Here is a 22,459-nt window from a genome sequence, read left to right on the forward strand (position 1 = left end):
TGTAAAGAAATACCTTTGTAGTTTCCATACTGCCAGCTAATAACAGAAACAAAGCATACCAAAAGATACTACCAGATATAAAGCCACATGGAGAGTGAGATCAACTACCACTGCCCAAGCAAAAGGTATATATGGGAGAGAAGAGCTTCTCCAAAAACTTGATTAAAAGTTATATGAATAAAACAAAAAGAACATAGAAGGAATGCTTGGAGCTGGTTCTTTCTCCCAATGGTTGCAATGCTCAGCTGAATATCTTCTGCTGTTTCTGGATGAAGACTGTGTGTGTTGTGTGTGTGTGTGTGTGTGTGCGTGCGCGCATGCACACATGCACACCCAAGAGAATGCAGCTAAGGTAATAGCTGAGGTCCTAATAGCACAGTCTCAAAACAGTACAATTTGTTGACCCAAACAATGCTCCAGACAACTCCAATGCACAGAGCCAGACGGCAGAGGTGACCACTCTGTAGGACGACGCCTCTACCCCTACCCACTGTCCCAGGGTCCACCTGGAAAGAGACACCATGGAGTAGGACCTTGGAGCACCACAGCTTTGGAGTTGAATGGAAACAACCAAATAGGCACTGCTCCTGCTTAGAAGCATGAACGTTCTCCAAATCCAAGGGCACTCTTAGGACGGAAGAGAACGGAGTATTCCACTGCCCTGCTGCAAACCAGTGCAGGTCAGGGCAGTGCTCCCAGTCCATGAGGAGAGAAGGACTTGTACCGGGAGGCAAATCAACTCCACCAGTAAGCATACTCATAGCTCAGCCAACACTGTTTCCCCATTCATAGACATTTTCAAGGAAGGAAGCAGCCTGTTGATTTACATTTTGGTATGAGCTCCTAACTTTTCTGCAAACTACTAACAAACAGTTCTCAGACCAGTCCAGTAAGTGCACCATAAGGAGCCTAACTAAACTGTGATCAGTACAAATGACAGTTAAGTTTTAGTGACACACAGACCATGACAATAGGGAGAAAAGTCCTGAAAATCCAAATTCCATTAATCTCAGCTAACATACACATTAATAAATTTGCTATCAGTTGATAAGGGCTGGAACTAGGACTCCTCTCAAAGACTTTAGATTATAAACCTTCTCTCTCTCCCCAAAGATTGATAAGTGGGACTTAGCACCCTAGCTGTAAAAAGTCACTGACCCTTATTTTAAAGCATAGAAACTGAAAGTACTCAATAAATATTTGTTACCCAATTGATTAATCAGCTTTCAATTGAATCACAGTTATACAGTATTTAGTTTTTTATATTTAAAAACTATTCTTCAGGTTAAACCTTTAAACAGCTTCTTGGCTTAGGATATTTTATATTCTATTTAAACATTCCTCATAAAACTCAAATTCAGGAGTAAATTTAATATTCCAAGTTGTTTAAAAAGGTCCTTTTAGTTCTTTTAGTTTGAAATTACTTATTTAAAAATTACCAAGTATATATTTTATGGTTTTTAATTACTCCACTAACTGACATCAACCTGAAACCTCTCTTAATCATTCCTAATGTGTGCTTCCTATTTGTCCTACAAATCCTGCTGATTCTAGAAACACATGAAAAATATCTTGTGCCTTTAATAGGCTCAACAGCAGTTATTACTTTTCACAAAACTATTTGCATTTCTCTTCATGACCCACATTTAGAAAACAGTCTGAAAACAACAAAACAGAAAACAGCTGATCCTTGTTGTTCGTAAGCATGACCAGTGAATTTGCAAATGTCTGAGAACAGTACCTCACCTCATTAATTTCCTCTCATCAGCAAAACAATATTCAAGACAATGGGCTCCTTTTATATTGAAGTTATGAGAGCTCAAAAAAGAAAAGCCAAAGAAGCCTTCTTCTCTTATTCCTTTTAGCACTATCTCCAAAAATTCAATTATAAAATCTTATTTGGAGTTTGCAAAGAGCCACTTCCTATATAAAATCAAATTTTAGATTAATTGGTATTAGGTTTTTCATTCTTAATTTCAGGGAAAAATTAGTTCTTTCATCTTGTAAACACATCCTGAACCACAGACAAAAGAGTTTCCAAAACATGTTTTTCAATAAATTTGTATATGCCTTAAATTTTATTTTTAAATGAATACAGAGTAAAAATCACTCATCTTTGTGTACAGCTCTTCCAGTTTTAACAAATGCACTGAGCTGTGAAACCACTGCCATACTTGGAATATAGAATGATTCCATTACTTCAAAAATGCCCTTGTACAAAAGTGGTTGACTACTTTTGTAGTCAATCAACCACTCACCTTACTCTTACTCCGGATCCCTGGCAATCACCCTCAGTAAATTTTATATTCAAATGCAGACTGGATGCATATTACAACAATCTATAGGACAAATCTAACACCAAAGAGCAGACAATGCAATAAGCTCCCCCCCACCCCCGACCAGAGTCTTGCTCCCCTGCCTTCCTAAACCCTCAGTGGAAGAGTATCATTGACCCAAAAGAGAGCTGCTCTTTTTCCCTGCGGTTCCTTTTCTTCAACAGATTATGAAAGACTATTAATAAATTGCATATTTTCTGCTCTAATCTCAACACCCTTCTGCTGTAAAATACTTCCTCAACCTGAATTCCTTGTGCACCAATGACCACATCACAAACTTAATTATCAGCACAGATGGTGCCAATTAGTTATCCAGTGAAGTGCTGAGGTGGAAAGGATAATGGAAGCACTACAACCTTGTGCACATGTAGAGATGGTTCCAGCTGGGGCCCATTGACAGCAGTGTGGGGATAATCATATCTTTACATTTTGCAGCTCATCATCCACCTTGTGCTCCAGCTGCCAAGGGATAAACCTGATCTTCAGGCTCAGAATAGGCACATCTTATTAAAATACACACACACAAAACATGACGTTTACATTCCTTCAATTGGAAGATAAAAAGCTTTCTTAGAAAGAAATCAGCATTCGAAAACTTCCTTTCCCTTCCTCTCATGGCTCTTAACATCTTTGTAAATAGTCCACTTTTATAAGGTGTATAACATAATGGGATTGGGAACACATTTCATTAACAAGGAAGACACTATAGTGGTAATATCAACGTCTTACATTTATAAGCACCTTGGATATATATATATATATATATGGCTGGGTCACTTTGCTGTACAGCAGAAATTGGCAGAACATTGTAAATCAACCATAATAAAAAAGGAAAGGAGTGATTAATCATGGTCTAGATGCTGACAAACATGAATTTAAGGCACTATTTTAACTGAGGGGAAAAGCAAGAAGATAGGCATCAAAAATGATTATTGAAATGCTCTGCCTGTGAACAGAGGTCTCCTGGGAGAGCCAAAGTGTGATTTCTTGTCTTTGTATTTCCAGTGTAGACAAGAAAACAGAACAGTGTCTTAAGTGGAAATAAAATAAGTTATGTGAAAGCACTGATGGATAGCTTAAAGAACAGGTCCTCAAGAACAATTATTCTGACAATTTTATTTTTCTGGCAGAAGAAATAAAGGCATAAAGAACTGGGACCAACAGGACTGGAGAGACCAAAAAAGCAAGGCCGGTTGGAGGATAATGGAAAAGAGGACATGGCATACCCTGGCTGGTCTTTTGCCCCTCATGGAAAGGTCAGAGAAACCTGGAGGCTCCCGGAAACCCTGAGACAGAGGAGAGTGGGGGCGTGGCCGAGGGTAGAGGCGTGGCCCATGGCAGGGGCGTGGCCCAGGGCAGAGGACAGCCAATGCAGTTATCCTACCTCACAGGGCCAGCTCCTAAGTCACAATCCACACAGTCCTCTTAACTTGCAGAGGCGGCTACTCCCCAGGAAATAAAGGACGGAAGTTCAGTCTCATAATGGCGAGATGCAGTTGACTCAATTTTCAATCTAGTCATTTTCATGTGTCATTGGAATGGCCAAGTAGAAGTGGCATTAATAAAGAGAAATTAATATTGCAGGTTAAAAGGGACCAATTTGGAATGAAATGTATACACACTGTACAGTTTTCATCATGAGCTCTGAGCCCTCCATCCATTTCTCCAGCCAATGGCCCCTCATCCCCAATTCATGCTCTTCACTCTCCCTAAGAAAACCTACAGATGGCTCCATTCCCATGGCACTGCTGCCTCCGGAGCTACTCCAATGTCCTGAGTTTTCTTCAAAGAGGTCCCCTGCCATAGAAGGCCTCACCAAAAGTCTTCCCCTTGGATTAGGTATTTCTCAACATCCCATCCAACACCATAAATACTGCAGATTTCTTATGTTCTTAAAGTCTACTTTCAATATTTCTGAAGCACAACTTGCTTTCCATCTTAGGGGAAAAAAATGAAACCAAAAATGCTTTCTAATCTTCCCATTCTCCAAAGGAATAAAACAGAAAAGCAGAGAAAAAAGTAAAGTTTGACTTTGAAATGGTTTATGTATCTCAAAGGGAAGTTCACTGTCATGCAAGGAGACGGTCAGCAGGTAAATCCAAGAGGAAGCCGATGCTCATGGCCTGTCTGTAGTTGAGGGTAGGCAGCACCAGGCTGGGATATAATAGGAGCTATTCAGGGAGCAGGTAATTGACGAAAGGCCTTGAAAACATCGACTGAGAGGAGACAGACCTCAGAAACGAATAACCCAATTCATTTTATATTTGGACATTTGGAGTATTTACATTTGAATACTTTGAAATTATGACTCAAGAGTGTAGAGAAATTGTTGGGTTTTCCAATGCTCTTTTTTTTTTTTTCTTTTTACTGCTGTACCTGCAGCATATGGAAGGTCCAGGGCTAGGGATCCAATTGGAACTGCAGCTGTGGCCTAAGCCACAGCCACAGCAACACAGGATCCGAGCCGAATCTGCAACCTGTGCTGTATCCTTAACCCACTGAGTGAGGCCAGGATCAAACCCACATTCTCATGGACACTATTTCAGGTTCTTAACCTAGTGAATCACAATGAGAACTCTGAGTTTTCCAATTCTTGATCCTTGTAATATTCTTTTCTGAAAATGACTCCATTCTGAGTATAAACTGATCTCTCCCCCTCTAGAGGTGTGAGGTTTCCCTTTTCCTAAACTTTCTAGGATAAGAAACAGGCTAGTTAACCACTGTTAATACCTTAAAAGAATGCAAAGTAATTTGCAAGAAAAAATGGACATCAACAAAGTCACATTTAAGCAGATTCTGTACTAACCATCAATTTGAAGGGCACTGGGTCCTTCAACAAAATATTTCCCATCAACTGACAAACTTAAAAGCCAGGCCCCTAATCTCATATTCCCTAAGGACAGAAAGCTCTTTTAGGTCCTATTTCCTCATTTACTGGCTCAGTAATTTCTCAGTTAATCAAAATGAGGAACCACTTAAAAATGACTATTTTTAATGTCTTATTTTAGAAAACATTTAAATGTACATTTATTTGCAAATCTCTTCATATGGAGCCAAGGCCTTTCCTTTCCTGAAGGAGTTTCTCAGTCTCCTAGGCATAAACAGCACCCCTGTCAAAGATTCCCAGGTTTGTTTTCTTTAAAGAATAGTGAAAACTTAAAGACATTTGTGAAACAGTATGAAAACAGAATCTGGAAGCTACCCATATTTTTATGATTTTTCCCTAATCTTTTATAAGTGACTCATCTTTATCCAATCTGATAGTAATGTGTCTTTATGGAGTCTTTCCACAGGTTTTCACGGAAACAATGGCTCTCTCTATTTTAGCACATACATTTCATCAGTTTTCATTCCACTTAATTAAATTATGCCAATCACAGTAAGAAGACTACCACACATAAACAGATTTGGTGAGCACGGACCTCCTGAGTGGACATCTTGCCTGGGGGCCTGCCCAGCAGGCTGGGAGAGCCTGTGCAGGTTGGAGCACTGTCAGGAGGGGATGGAGAGCCCTGGGTCACCTGCGCAAGGCTAGGAGAGGCCTTTTACTACAACTTATCTCTTGGAGAATCCTGTCTGTGAACCCTAAAGCCAGGTATCTTGGTAATGCCTGGCATGCTGTAAACACACAATAAACATATGTTCAATGAAAGAATTTACCTGGACTATCTTTAATTTTTCCCCACACCAATAAGAGAACATAGAGCAATGTTTCAACTGGCTAAAGCTCAAGAGGGGGACAGCCCATAAAAAGAACAGAAAACTACCAAGATTACTGTAAGAATTGAGGAAACAAAGGAGGAAGGAGAAAACTCAGTTCAGTAATTCCATCCAGGGAGTTCCATTGTGGCACAGCAGAAACAAATTTGACTAGTATCCATGAGGGTGTGGGTTTGATCCCTGGCCTCACTCAGTGGGTTAAGGATCTGGCGTTGTCGTGTGCAGCTCGGATCCTGCGTTGCTGTGGCTGTGGTGTAGACCGGCAGCTGTAGCTCCAATTCAGTCCCTAGCCTGGGAACTTCCATGTGCTGCACCTGCGGCCCTAAAAAGCAAAAATAATAATGATGATAATAATAATAATAATTTGATCCAAAAGTAACCTAATCCAAAGGTCAAAAATCTTATTTATCTTTCCAGGAACCCAACACATCTTCTGCCACTGGGAAGTGGAGATCAGATGAAGAGTTCGTTGTGGGTTCCTTCCAGGCAAGTCTTTAAATTGAAACCTCAGAATTTAATAAGACTTTAATCAGGTCTTTCATAAAAGAGACTTTTATGAGAATAGAGATTTTTTTCTGAAATAAAAATAACAAATACCAAATACTTAATCTTGCCAAGCACTGTGGTAAGCATACTACATGCATTTATTCATTTACGTGCATAATAACTGTATTGAACTATTCACATTCATTCAAAGACACACAGCTTTTCAAACTGGAGCCAAGATTTGAATCCAGGGCCCATGTAATTAATCACTATGCCGTATTGCCTAACTCAGTTCAAATTTTACTATTCTGCCTAGAGGTTTTTGTTAGTATATTTCCCAAAGGTGCAACAAAGTCTTTTTTTTTGCTATTTCTTTGGGCCGCTCCTGCGGCATATGGAGGTTCCCAGGCTAGGGGTCGAATCGGAGCTGTAGCTGCCAGCCTACGCCAGAGCCACAGCAACGCGGGATCCGAGCCGCGTCTGCAACCTACACCACAGCTCACGGCAACGCCGGATCGTTAGCCAACTGAGCAAGGGCAGGGACCGAACCTGCAACCTCATGGTTCCTAGTCGGATTCGTTAACCACTGCACCATGACGGGAACTCCGCAACAAAGTCTTTAATTATAAAGTTGGGGTTAATTCTCAAATAAATGCCACTAACTCTATGTTCACTAATTTAAAAAAAAAAAACTATATGTGACTCATTCATTCATGCATTAACATTTAACAAGCAGTTGCTTAATCATTTGAAAACAAAGAGTTAAAGTATGGAATGGACACTTCTCAGTTACTGAATATTTATTATGGGCTTGTCCTTGTTTCTGCCCTTAGGAAGCTCAGTCTGGAGGAAGAGATCCATGACTGTGACACAGTTTTAGGAAATGCTAATAGCAACTTGCCGGAAGGGCTCTGGGATGTCCCAGGCTGAAAGGGAGCAGAAGGGGAGGGGAAGGGGAAAAGGAGATTGTAAAGAATCTGATACTCAACTTGAGCATTTCTTCTGTGAGCCATGGAGATGTGTGTAAGGACTGCAGCAGAGGAGGAATACGATCAGAGTTTCACTTTGGAATAACCACTCCAGAAGGAGACAGCATGGGACAGAGGAGAGAAAGCATGAACACCAAACAGCTGGTGAGGATCTGCTTAAAAGTCTAGGTCAGAGCTGCAGGATGCATACCTGAAGTAAGTAAACTGTATGGCATGTGATTTATATCTCAACAGAGCTTTTAAATAAGTAAGTCTAGATGAGAAATGGTGGGAGCCTAAACCCAAACCATGCCAATGGTAACAGGGAAGAGAGACTAAACAGAAATTCGGAAGTCAGAATGAGCAAGACTTGATGAAGAGGCTGAACTCGGTGTGGGAACAAGACCAGGAAAAGAGAAGAAAAATGGGATCATATCACAAGATGGAAACGGCGCCTAAGAGGAGGCGATTAATATGTAAATAAGAAACTTTAGCACAGACCAATTCAGGGTTATCACCACGAGCCAAGACCACGGAAATGCTTCCAGTGAGCTGACAGAGACATATGAACCAACTGCTGAAGAATTAACTCATGAACAAGGGTGGTGCTGTGAAGTTATCACTTTTTACCTCCTCCTCTGTGCCAGACCTGGTGCCATCCCTTCCTGTGTACATTACCAATGCCCTCAGTTTACATCTGAGGAAAGCAAGGTGTGCAGAGATGAAGGGAAGAGCTGAAATTCTAACTCATCTACTCCCTGACTCTGATACCCCAAGCTACTTCCATGCTGCTACACTGCCTGCTTAACCAATAATGATGGAATGAAAATAAAGATAACAAAAGCTTCATCCTGCCATTGCAGAGAACCTCAGCTTACATCCCTTGCGCCTTGACCAACTGCCCAGCTCTGTGTTTGGCATCTCCCAGGTACAATCTTGTGCATATCTTGCCTTGTAAGAGTGGTAACAAGACCTGCATCTTTTCAGCACCTGCTCATGCCGGACACTTGTGATCAGGGTTACATATGTGTCTACTTTACTCTCAGAGCATCCCTAGAAAGGAAGCTGTACTGGCTTCAAACAGCAGTCAAGGAAATAAACTTACAGGACAAGGTGATTGGCCCATGGCCACAACGTATTAAGAGGCAGTACAGAAACAGAATCTCCATAGTTTGAAACAGTCATATGTAGATACAAACACCAATGTAAATCTCTATCAATCTAGAGACAGAGAGAGAGCAAGCACATATATGACAAAATGTTCAAAATAAGTGACTGCTACTAAAGGGATATATAGGGATTATCTGCATTATGCTTGAGAATTTTCTTTATGTCTGAAACCATTTTTTAAAAACAGGAAAATAAAGGCTGTGAGTCAGGGCATAAAAGAAACATAAGGGCTCAGTCTACTCTCTGAAGACATCTTTAGTCATTACAAAGAGATGAGAATCAACTCTTTCTAAGCAGAACTAGAAAAAAGTAATCAACTTACTTTTTTAAAAAACTGCAATTAGGTGATATTTCTAAAACTACCAATTAAATATGCACGGTGCAGACTGGCTTGCTGGTCACCAGGACTTAACCATTAGAAATGCAGTGCAACTTCTAGGTGAGTAGTTAATACATTTTCACCTTAGAAGCACTGGGAACTATATGTAGTCACTTATGATGGAGCATGATAACATGAGAAAAAAGAATGTATACATGGGAGTTCCCGTTGTGGTGCAATGGTTAACGAATCTGACTAGGAACCATTAGGTTGTGGGTATGATCTCTGGCCTTGCTCAGTGGGTTAAGGATCCGGCGTTGCCATGAGCTGTGGTGTGGGTCGCAGACGCGGCTCAGATCCCATGTTGCTGTGGCTCTGGCGTAGGCCGGTGGCTATAGCTCTGATTCGACCCTTAGCCTGGGAACCTCCATATGCCACAGGAGCAGCCCAAGAAAAGGCAAAAAGACAAAAAAAAAAAAAGAATGTATACATGTATGTGTGACTGGGTCATCTTGCTATATATACAGTGCAGAATTGACAGAACACTGTAAACCAGCTATAATGGAAAAAATAAAAATCATTATAAAAAAAGAACAGTTTTTAGTAGGTGAATTGTTAGCATTCAATAGATTTGGTGCATTTGGCCAAATTTAGAATTAAAAGAAAATTAAATGCATTTAACATTAAAATGAAAGATTATCAAATGTGATATTTAGAGGATTTTAGGACATTTCTATTTTGAAGGAAATGGAGATCTTTGTGTAATTCTGCATTTAAAATAGTGATCCTTGAAATTACATCAAAGAAATGAAATAAATTTGTCTCAAAAGTGAGGATGATGATTTTTAAGGGAAATCATTCAGATAAGATTTAATCCTGTGGGCTGAACCTTATGAAATCCTCAATATTTGACTATTTTTAACCTAGAACATGGCATTTTCACATGACTTCATCATATGCTTTCGTATATTGGTACGCTATTCTCTTGGTCTGTAATAAATTTCTGTGACTGTTATACAAATAAAAGTAGTATTGAAGTGTCATTAATTTTTAAAGGCAACACTAGATGGCAGTAAATACACAAAAGTTGTAACATGACAGTTAACAACCTAAAATAATGATTTTTGTCTTGTATTTGATTTTATGCTGCACACTCAATCATGCTTAAAAAAAATTTTTTTAATTGAAAAAAAATCCTGCAGAATCAAAAACCTAAATAAAAATTACAGTTTCCTGGCTTTGAAAATGTGAACAAGAAAAGCTACTGAAATGTTCAATTCATCCACAATTTAAATATGCAAACACTAATTCTCTCAATCAACTTTATAAAATGGTTACATTGTCTAAGTCTTCTTTGTTTGTTAACAAATTTAATTACATAAAAACAATTTTATTTTATTTTTTATGGCTATACCCACAGCATATGGCAGTTCCCAGGCTGAGATCCAACTGAGACCCAAGCCAAAGCTGTGCAACACTGGATACTTTAACCCACTGTGCCTGAGCCAGGAATGAAACCTGCACCTCTGCAGCAACCCAGGCAGCTGCAGTAGAATTCTTAACCCACTGTGCCATGGCAGGAACTGCAATATATTTTAAAAGTAACTCAATTTGGAAGGAGGTAAAAAAAAAAAAAAAAAACCCTTTAAAATACAATAAATTGCTTTTTCCAAAAAAGGCTTAAAATTATATAGGAATTTAATTTATTATACATATTCATGGCTTATTTATTATGTGCCCTTGAATTAGTGAAATTTCTACTCTTTCATGGGCCACAAATATGAAAGTATAGCATGCTGTTTATTTAATATGCTACTGGGAAAAAAATTTTCTTTTTGTTTTTGTCTTTTGTCCTTTTAGGGCTGTACCAGTGGCATACGGAGGTTCCCAGGCTAGGGGTTGAATTGGAGCTGTTGCTACCAGCCTACGCCACAGCCACAGCAACACCCGATCCGAGCTGCATGTGTGAACTACACCACAGCTCAGGGCAACGCTGGATCCTTAACCCACTGAGTGAGGCCAGGGATCGAACCCGCAAACTCATGGTTCCCAATCGGATTCATTTCCGATGCGTGACGAGAACTCCAGAAAAAAAAGTTTAACTCAATAAATAGTAACACTTGAAACTACAGGAAAAAACAGGAAATAAAATATAATTTTAAGATTTTACTTCCTTACTTGAAAACACGTTTGGAGATCAAAGACAGAAATCTTATAAACAGAAAGAAACACATTCATCTGATTTGCTGATAGTTTTGATGAACTTTATATAACATTCTGAATTAGAACTTTATTATGATTTTTAAAAACAAATATGGCAATAAACCCAAAACTTCTATTTTCTAATGTATTTGTAAACTTTTAACTTTTTGGATTCATTACAAGACCAGATGGCATTCAGCTCAGGTCTTAGCAACACTAGACTAAAATTAACTAACTCACTAATTTTTTGGTTACTTCTAACACATTTTTTGAGCTTGATTTTGTTCTGACACACAAAATTCTCAATTTAGAAACCAAAGCTAGGGTCCTCTCAGAGGTAAGAAAGTCAATAAAATAAAAATAAATACATCTTCAAATATATTACCATGGCAGAAACAGAGGCCTTATTTTAATACCAATCTTAGCCAAAATATCCCAGCTTTTGACCAATAGTTTAAAAAAAATCAGAAAATAAACAGCTACAGTTACTAAAAGCACTTAACAAAGACACACCCAAACAGCCAAAACAATTTGAAAAAGAACAAAGATGGGGGTCTCATATTTTCTGATTTTAAAACTTACTACAAAGCAACAGTAATCAAAGCAGTGTGGTAGTGTCATAACGATAGCTATTACTTATCTCCAAACTCATCAAGCTGATTACATTAAATGTGTACCACTTCCTGTATGTCAATCATGTCTCAATAAAGTGGTTAAAAAAAAAAAAAAGACAGACATATAGACCAAAGGAATAAACAGTCCAGAAATAAACCTTCATATGTATAATCAAATGATTTTCAACAAGGGTGCCAAGACCATTCACTAGGGGAAAGAACAGTCTTTTTAACAAATGATGTGGGGAAAACTGGATATCCAAGTGCAAAGGAATGAATTTGGACTCTTATTTTACATAATATACAAAAATTAACTCAAAATTAATTGAAGATCTAAACTTAAGACCTAAAACTATAAAATCCCTAAAAGAAAACACAGGGCAAATTTTTCTGACATTAGATCTGGTAATGACATCCTAGATATGACACCAAATGCAAAGGCAAAAAAAGAAAAAGAAAACAGGTGAGGTTGAACTTTTGTGTATCTAAGGACAGCATCTACAGAATGAAAAGGCAACCCACAGAATGGGAGAAAATATCTGCAAATCATATTCCTAATAGGAGACTGATATCAAGAAAATATAAAGAATTTACACAACTCAACAACTGAAAAATCAATAATACAATTTTTAAAACAGGTAAAAGGGAGTTCCCATTGCAGCTCAGTGGTAAAGAACCCAACTAGTATCCATGAGAATGTGGGTTCGATCCCTAGCCTTGCTCAGTGGGTGAAGGACCTGGCATTGCAATGAGCTGTGGTGTAGGTCACAGATGTGGTTCAGATCAATGTGGCTGTGGCTATGGCATAGAATGGCAGCTACAGCTCTGATTTGACTCCTAGCCTGGGAACTTCCATAAGCCATGGTGCAGCCCTAGAAAGACAAAAAATTAAAAATAAAAAAACAAACAAAAACGGGCAAAGGACTTGAAGAGATATTCCTCTGAAGAAGGTATTCAAATGGCCAATAAGCACATGAAAAGATGCTCAACCACCTCACATTCATTTGGATGACTATTACCTTACCAAAAAAAAAAAAAAAAAAGAAAGAAAGAAACATGTGTTGGCAAAGATGTGGAGAAACTGGAACCCTGTGCATTGCTGGCAGGAACGGAAAATGGTGCAGCTGATGTGGAAAAATGATATGGAATTTCCTTAAAAAATTAAACATAGAATTACTAGCAACTCTGTTTCTGGCTACATAGTCAAAAGAGGTGAAAGCAGAGACTCAGATATTTGTACATCCATGTTCATAGCAACATTATTCCTAACAGCCGAAAGGTAAAAACAGCCATGTGTCGTCCATCAACAGACGAATGGATTAAAAAAAAAAATGTGTGATACATAGATAAAACAAGAAGGAAATTCTGACACATTATAACATAAATGAATCTTGAAAATATTATGCTAAGAAAAATAAGCACACAAAAGGACAAATACTGTAGGATTCCAATTATATCAAGTGTCTAAAGTTGTCAAATTCACAGAGACAGAAAGTAGAATGGTGGTTACCGTGGGCTGGAGGAGAGGAGGATGGGAGTTTAACAGGTATAGCATTTCAGCTGGGGAAACTGAAAAAGTTCTGTACGTAAATGGTGGTGATGACAGTATGAGTGTACTTTATGCCATAGAACTGTACGTTTGAAAATGGTTAAAAGGGTAAATTTCATATTATGTGTTTCTTACAGTAAAAATTTTTTTAAAAGGTTAAAATGGTAAATTTATGTTATATATGCTTTACCATAATAAAAAAAGAAACGGAAAGAGCAGTACACATATAATTATCACAACCTCCTCACCCCTCACCCTCTGACTTACCCCCAGTGGTCTCCATATTAGCAAAAACTTCCATATTAATAAATATTGGTAACATCACAGTTATCTCCTCATAAAAAACAAGCTCACACCAAAAATAAGCACTCTTCTCATAAGAACTTGGCCTTGGTAACCAAAGGAAATACTTCTTGTTTAGAGGTGTAAGTCTAAAAGTAACGGAATAGCCTAAAAGACCCCTGGCACGTTGGCTTATGGGCATGGATTTTAAGCTGAAAAACACCTTGCTTCCATGTTATGACTGACTCTAAATGAGCCCATGGCTGTGCTTTTGTCTCCTACTCTTTAGGTTGCCAGAGTGGCCCTAATTTACATGCTAGGAGTAGATTAAAATGGGCCCAGAATGGGAGTTCCTGCTGTGGTGCAGTGGCTAACAAATCCCACTAGGAACCATGAGGTTGCGGGTTCATATCCCTGGCCTTGCTCAGTGGGTTAAGGACCTGGTGTTGCCGTGAGCTGTGGTGTAGGTTGCAGACGCGGCTCGGATCCTGTGTTGTTGTGGCTCTGGTGCAGGCCGGCAGCTACAGCTCCGATTAGACCCCTAGCCTGGGCACCTCCACATGCCGCTAGAGCGGCCCCAGAAACAGCAAAAAGACAAAAAAGAAAGGGGGGGGGGTCAGAATTCAGAGTGAGACATCTCCACCAGCATGTAAGAAAGGACCTTTTAAACTGCTCTGGGAAATCAGAATTAAGTCACAGCCAGGACTTTCTAAAACATGCTAAGGAGGCCCCAGAGCTCACCAAAGGAAGAAAATAAAGATACCAAAGGGTCTGCTGTCCTCGGATGAAATCTGGGGATATCTCCTCCGCAGACCATTCACTTGGCATGTCCTTTACACTGTCCAGATGTGTCTCTAATAAAGGTACTGAACTGCACAGCTCTGGGACAAGGGGGAGCATATGCATGCGTGCGTTAAACAGCCCTATGTTCTCGACTACATTCAGCAGCAGAATTCTTGAAGACAAAAATAAAAAAGACAGCTTTGTCTTTCCTTAGCCCCAGATTCAGTATCATATACATAGCAGCTCTCAACACCGAGTGTAATGTAATTAAGGAATGAAAAAGATGAGCACTTGCCACTCTGTGTTCTACAGGCAGAACTTAGAACATGTGATAAACTAACAAATATAGATATGTAATTAACACTGAATATGAATTTATCAAAAAAGAAATATCTTTCTTTTTAAAATAAAAAAAAAAAACACTGAAATGCCCAGTTTCTTTTTAAATAGTTTATTAATTCAACAGTATTCTAAACACTGAACTGCATATCTATTATATTTTAGTCGCTGTTCTAGGCAGTATTTTGCTTACTGAGATAGAAGAGTAGACATCAATTGGCTCTCTTAAAGCTGATGGTGCACAGGAGAGACAGACAGACATAAACCTCAGGTAAGTGCAAGGCTTATCAGAGGGGTAAATGCCATGAAGGAGAATACAGGGCTTCATGAGACTAACAGAAGAGACCTGGTTGAGGTGGATCAGAAAGGCCTGGGAGTCCAGTGACATCTAAGCTGAACCTAATGAATACAGCTGTGTTAGCCAGGCCCAACGAGGGGACTTCATATGTGCAAATGTCCTAAGCTAAGAAAGGAAAAAAAACAAAAGGTTAATAAATAAGAAAGTGAGGCCTTCTACTTCTGCACGACTCTTCTGCTGAGTACAAACCACAAACATTCTACATCAACACAAGAGGACCTGTAAGGTAAAGAGAAGACAGACTGACCAGGGACCCCACGACTTAAGGAACAACATGGCAGTGAGTTTCTAGAGTTTTCTCTTTACCTCATGTTAGCCCAGACTATGTGCTGAGGAAGCTGGCAACCCAGAAATTAAAATAGGTGCAGACAATAAAAACAGAAGCCCCAAGAAAAGCTGCTCTCTCTAACCAAAGGACTAGGAAAGGGGTGGTCTAGAGAGAGAGAAAACTCTTAGGAAGCACTCTATTCCAGACCAACAGCATAGGAATCCAGCCCAGCAAATTCCAGGAGGAGTGCCTAGACTTACACCCTTGCCAGCCTATAACAAGGGGCCTAACCCTGCCAGAGAAAGCCAAGTAGGGAGTCCAGTCTGCCAGTCCCATTGAAGGTTAAGAAGCATCCCCCTTACTTTGCAGCAACAGGTTCCTTTTCTGCTTCCCACTGGGACGGTATCACAGGAATCTAGTGAAGTCAGGACTTCCACCCCCACCCAGCAGGAAGAAGGCCATTCCCCATCAGACTGTCAGTGAAGGCCATCTGGGAAGCAATAATGATGTATATGCTCCCCTCCCAGTAAGACATGCATCACTGGAAGCCTAGCAGGGAGCCAGAACTCCCACTTGCTCTGCAGCAGTAACTGAGACACCTCCCCTCACGTGACAACAGAATCCAAGTGAGGAAAGGGGACCTCTACCACGGACTGGCAGTAACAAGGTGACACTCCCCACCCCCAACCCTCACAACAGTGTGAGGAGGCCTGATAAAACATAAGACTTAGATAGGATCTAGGGTCTCTGAAAATACTACCCAACACATCCAAGTTTCAATCAAAAGCACGTATCATAACAAGAACCAAGAAAATCTCAACTTGACCATAAAGATACAATCCATATACCCAAGGACTGAGATAGATCAGAGGCTGGAATTATCTGAGGATTTTAAAGCAGCCATGTTATGGACTAAATGTCTGCGTTTCCCGAATTCAGATTTTGAAGCCTTAATTCCCAGAGTGATGGTATTAGGAGGTGGGGCCTGTGGAAAATACCTATGTTGAGATGAGGTCATGAGGATGGACCCCTTAGGATGGGATTAGTGACCTTATTTGTAAAATATACATGAGATAGCAAGAAGGCAGCTGTCTACAAGTCAAGAAGAAGGCCCTAACAAGATTTATCAGGCACCTTGATCTTGGACTTCCCAGACTTTGGAACTGTGAGAAATGTAGGCCACAGTCTAGAGAATTTTGTTATAGCAGCCTGAGCTAAGACAAGTCACTGTAAAAATTCTTCAATCATCACTTACAAATCCTCTTTAAACAAATGGAAAAATGGAAAATATCAGCCAAAAAAAAAAAAAAAGAAGTTATAAAATAAAACCAAATGGCACTTAAAGAACTGAAAAATGTAATAGAAACTTTGAAAAACTCAGTGGATGGGCTCAATAGTAGAGTGGAAATGATAGAGGATAGAATCAGTGAACTTGAGGAACATCAATAGAATTCACTCAATCTGAACAATAGAGAAAAAACAGACTGAAAAAAAAAAATACAGAAGACCCAACATTCAGATCATCAGACTCTCAGATGAGAGAGGAAAAAAAAGAAAGAAGAAACAAAGAGAATATCTGAAGAACTAATAGCCAAACATTTCCCACATTTGGTGAAAAAATAAACCTAAAGATTTAAGAAGTTGAGCAAATCCTAAACAAGTAAACAAGAAAATAAATATAGACAAAGATCTACCATAACTAAACTTTGAAACCTAAAAATAAAGAGAAAAAAAAACAAAAACAAAAAACCTTTAAAGTAGCCAGAGAAAAAGGACACAGTACCTAAAAGCAACTACCAGTTTGAATAACAGAAGATTTCTCATCTAAAATCTTGGGGATCAGAAGGAAGTGCCAAAATATTTTTCAAGTGCTGAAAGAAAGGAATTGCAATCCATAAATTCTATATCTTGTGAAACTCTCCTTCAACAATGAAAGGGGGGAACAAAAGCTACCAGATAAAGGAAAGCTAAGAGACTAAAGGAATCAGCTAAAGGAAGTTCTTCAAACAGGAAGGACATTGTGTTAGTTTTCTAGGAGTGCTGTGACAAAGTATCGTGAACCGGATGGCTTAAAACAGTAGAATTTATTGTCTCACAATCTGGAGAATAGAAGTCTGAAATCACGAATTCTGAAGGCCCTGGCTCCTCGGCCACCTATAGGGGGATCTTTCCTCAGTGCTTCCCAGGTTCTGGTGGTTGATGGCACTCTTTGGTGTTCCTGGGCTTGCAGCAAAAGCACTTCAATCTCTGCCTCCCTCATCCCACGGCATCCTTTCCTATGTTTCTGTGTGTTCTCATAAGGACAAAAGTTATAGTGGATTAAGGGTCTACTCTACTCCAGTATGACCTCGCTGCAACTAATTACATCTGCAACAACTCTACTGACAAACCAGGTCACATTCTGAGGTGCTGGGGTCAGGACTACATCAGATCTTTTGTGGAGACACAATTCACAACAGAAATTACAAAAGAAACGTTTACAAACTGTATGGTTCTATTTACATAACTTTCTTCAAATGACAAAAATGAGACAGCAAACAGATTCGTGGTTGTCAACAGTTAGAGATGGTGGGTTGAGGGTTAGGAGTGACCATAATGGGGTAGCAGGAGGGAGATCTCTGTGGTGACAGAGTTGTATATTGGTTGTGGTGATGGTTAAATGAATCTATACATGTGATAAAATGACAAAGAGCTACACAGACACTCTACCAACGTCAACTTCTCAGTTTTGAATTCATGTAAGATAAAACCATTGGGGTAAATTGGGTGAAGGGTGCCTGGGACCTCTGTACTATCTTTCCAACTTCCTGTAAATAATAATTATTTCAAAATAAAAAGCTTAAAAACAAAATAAAGTGAAAATTAAAGTCACAATTACAGGCTAACATTTTCTGCAGAAAATATAAGATTTTTCCTTATATAATTTTTAAATAGAGGCTTATTTCTGTGGTACCCTAGGGAAACAAGTTTAGAGAATGACAGTAAAACTTGCTTTAATGCTATACAGAGAGACTGAAAACCTAAGAGGAGGCATGAGGGTTAGAACCTCAGGACAACAACAAAGGACCCTCAAGAACCTGTAGATTAAGTGAATCCATGAGGATCAGACCAGTACAATCAGCCTGCAACACCTGACGTTAGCACTTTGCAGGACAGTCTTGCAGACCCATTGTAAGTGAGACAAGCCAGGCCCTGGATACCCGATTAAGGCACTACCAGTACAAAAGAAAGCAGGGGTCTAATCAATGGGAATGTACAGAAAGACTGGGCCAACTAGAAGTCTAGAGAAAGTGAAGGCAAAAATCAAGAAGTGGATAGTACTGAATTTACGCAGCATTGCTCAGTTGTGGCAATGGATATCAAGATCTGGCTCACGACAGAGCTACACTCTGAGGGAAAGGATGGTTTCCATGTTTTCTACATTTCTAGAAGCAATTACTCTCCTCTAGCTCTGCTTCTAAATTTACCAAGAAATCTTCTAATAACCAATTCCACTTCTACTTTAACACCAACTATTATAAACACTGGAAAAGTCTCCTTACAGTAATTTAACCACCTGGCATTCTGGTCAGCTCCATATGAATCTCATTATTTTTAAGGATCAGTCAGTCCCCAAAGCCTAATTAGCTCTGGATTCACTGGCCAAGGCAAGCTCCGAGATCTGCAAAGGGCCAGATCCTAAATCAAGAAGATGCTCTGTGAGCCTGGCTAGCTGGTCATCCCCTGTCTAAGGTATCTCTGTTTCATTCTCTCACTTCCACAGGTGAGAAATCAGCATTGCAAATCGCTCTCCAAAATCCTGTTCAACTCAAAAATTCAAAACAGACCTACTTTTATCTGCCAAAGCCATTCTCTTTCCCTTCCCACTCACTGCTGTCTAAAATCATTCTCCAAAATGCATATTCAATATATAGCCTCTATCATGAACACAGATTTCTATTAAACACACTAAAAGAGCAAACAGAGTAAAGCAGAATATATTGCTTTTGCCACTATTGGAAATGTATGAGTTCATAATGTCATTTCTTCTGGTCAGTCCTAAATCCTGAGGCCTTAGGTATGTCAATCACCACTCTATGATCTTACTAAGTCGTGCTTTAATAAACTGCCACTACTGTTCTATTTTTTTAATTTCTAAAAAACGAAAGGTCACAATATTCCTGACTACTGCAATCACTGGCAACAATAAAATTCCTGCAAATTCTCCCATTTGCAATTGGTTAATGCTTAATTTCCAAAATGTTACAGTAATCTGTATTCAGAAACATGATAAAGAAGACAAGTATCTAAAAAGTACACACACAGCCTACTTGTACTTTGTATTATGAGTCTTCCTACACATTACATTTTGGAGTTTAGAGTGCTAACAATGAATCCCACACCTGTTGCAAGTGAGACTTAAATCATGATCAAAAACCTTTCTAAGGATTTATTTTCTTAAGAAAGTGGAAATGACAGATCCCTCGAACAGACTGAAAAAACATATTAAATCCACAGAATTCTATTTCAGGTAAGATTTATCTCCTCAACACTGGAAAGGCCAGCACAATGGCTGGAAAAGTCACTGTCCTGTTTGCATCATGGTGACTTCTTCATATACAGGCAATAACCAGGAATAAATAGCCTCAGTCCTCATGTCTTTCCATTACCAGAACTGCTTGGCTTTCTTACCAGTAAATGCATGTCGCTAATCTGCCCATCACTGACAGCCAGGGACATCACTGCCTTAGAATAACAGAGGCATCTTATGTACAGACTATTTAAAACAGGTTTAAATGTTCACTTACCTCCACTGCTACGACAATCAAAACGAGGTCTGCTTTTGAATCTGGAAAGAGTGCATTCACTTGCGGTGACATTCCAATCAGAGCACAATTAGTGACCACAGATATAACACTCATTGTTTCAAAAGCCAACTGAAAGAAAACAGAATGTGAAGTTAAAAACCACAATGACGGCTTCCATATTTCCTTGCATTATCTAGAGTCAAGAAAAAAGCCTTTCCTTAGTTCTAAACATTCCAAGGACATGTAAAAGATTTTTCTCTATAACGCCATGGTTTTCTTTAGCTTAAAAAAGCCATACTATTAGAGGGTATTTCAGATACTTTTGGCTTGAATATACCAAATGGTATGATCCACCTTCCCAACTGGAGGTGGCCAGGGACCATTTGGAACACATCCAAGAATATACTGCTAAAGTTACTCTACTCCAGGTACATAAAAGGGGAGGTAAAACAGGGTCACTGGGGAAAATGCTCCACATTCAAAATCAGTTAGGTATGATTTCAAAGAGAGTTTATGTTCTGAAACGGTCCTGCTTTAACAGATCACACACCACATCTGGTTCAGCTTTCCCCAAGGCACTGGTTACAGTGATCCCTTTCGAGCAGCAATTACCAAATCATCTGTAGAACTTTAGAAACATACAGATGCCAAGCCCCACTGAGATGACTAAGTAGACTTGGGTCCAGGATCCCACGAAGGAGACTCATGCATATTACTGAGTATGGACAATGGAGACGTGGTGACCAGTGTACCTTCTTTTTTGTTTAACTCCCCATCCATCCCACTCCCTCTCCCTTGGCAACCATGTCTGTTCTCTATGCCTGTGAGTCTGTTTCTGTTTTGTAGACAGGTTCATTTGTGCCATATTTTAGTTTCTATATATGTGATATCATATGGTATTTGTCTTTTCCTTTCTGACTTACTTCACTTAGTATGAGAATCTCTAGGTCCATCCGTGTTGCTCCAGATGGTAATACTTCGTTCTTTTTTATGGCTGAGTAGAATTCCATTGTGTATATGTACCACATCTGCTTACTGCATTCATGTGCGGATGGACACTTGGGTTGTTTCCATGCCTTGGCTATTGTGAATAGTGCTGCAATGAACATAAAGGTGCATGTATCTTTCTCAATTATAGTTTTGTCCAGCTATATGCCCAGGGGTGGAATTTCTGGATCATATGGTAGTTCTATATTCAGTTTTCTGGGGAAGCTCTATACTGTTTTCCATAACAGTTGTACCAATTTACATTCCCACCAACAACGCAGAAAAGCTCTTTTCTCCATACCCTCTCCAGCACTTGTTATTTGTAGACTTGTTAATGATCGCCATTCCGAGCAGTGAGAGACGGTACCCTACTGTAGTTTTGATTTGCATTTCTCTAATAACTAGTGGCGTAGAACATTTTTTCATGTGCCTGCTGGTTATCTGTATGTCTTCTTTGGAGAAATGTCCATTTAGGTCTTCTGCCCATTTTTTGATTGGGTTGTTTTGTTGTTGAGTTGTATGAATTGTTTGTATATTTTGGAGAATTAAGCACTTGTCAGTTGCATCGTTTGCAAGTACTTTCTCCCATTTTGTAGGCTGTCTTTTTGGGTTTTTTAATGGCCTCCTTTGCTGGGCAAAAGCTTGTAAGTTTGATTAGGTGTCCCTTATTTAATTTTGTTTTTATTTCTTTTGCCTTGGGGGACTGACCTAAGAAAACATTTGTATGGTTGATGTCAGAGAATGTTTTGCCTATGCTCTCTTCTAGGAGTCTTATGGTATTTTGTCTTAAGTTTTTAAGCCATTTTGAGTTTATTTTTGTGCCTGGTGTGAGGGTATGTTCTAGTTTCATTGCTTTACATGCAGCCATCCAGTTTTCCCAGCACCACCTGCCTGGCAGCTAATTCTAAATCCTTTCATGAGCTCATTGGCTATTTGCGTATATTCTTTGGTGAAGCATTTCTTCAAATCTTTTGTCCATGTTTCATTTAATTGTCTTATTACTGAACTGAAGAGTTTCTTTATATAATCTGAATATAAGTTCTCTGGCAGACATATTTATCATGAGTATTTTTTCTCCCATTCTGTGTCTTGCCAATTTTTCTCTAAATTTGAAGAGAAAACTTCCTACCCATTTGGAGACTTAATTATCTCAATATTATTAGTGGACAGTCAATGATTTTCTCCACTGAATTGAGATTTCATCTATACCACATACTGAATTTCTGGACTTTCTCTTCCATTGGTCTGATTGTCTAATAATTCACCAACACCACCCTACTTTATGAAATGA

The 22,459-nt window shown here is 39.2% G+C and overlaps 1 protein-coding gene across 4 annotated transcripts in view; it reads right to left on the reverse strand.

The window, feature by feature from the left end:
• ANO10 (anoctamin 10) overlaps nucleotides 1-22,459 on the reverse strand; it is a 229,891-nt gene that overhangs the window by 137,725 nt on the left and 69,707 nt on the right. For 3 of the 4 annotated variants that reach the window (XM_047771364.1, XM_047771355.1, XM_047771348.1), the window contains exon 11: nucleotides 20,182-20,310. In XM_047771364.1, coding sequence (XP_047627320.1) covers nucleotides 20,182-20,310 — 129 coding nt within the window. Of the gene's footprint in view, nucleotides 1-3,720; nucleotides 3,850-20,181; nucleotides 20,311-22,459 lie in introns of all 4 variants that reach the window. The other variant, XR_007133880.1, reaches the window with a different exon arrangement.

This window comes from Phacochoerus africanus, chromosome 1 (genome assembly GCF_016906955.1).
Source record: "Phacochoerus africanus isolate WHEZ1 chromosome 1, ROS_Pafr_v1, whole genome shotgun sequence".
Taxonomy (NCBI): Eukaryota; Metazoa; Chordata; class Mammalia; order Artiodactyla; family Suidae; genus Phacochoerus; species Phacochoerus africanus.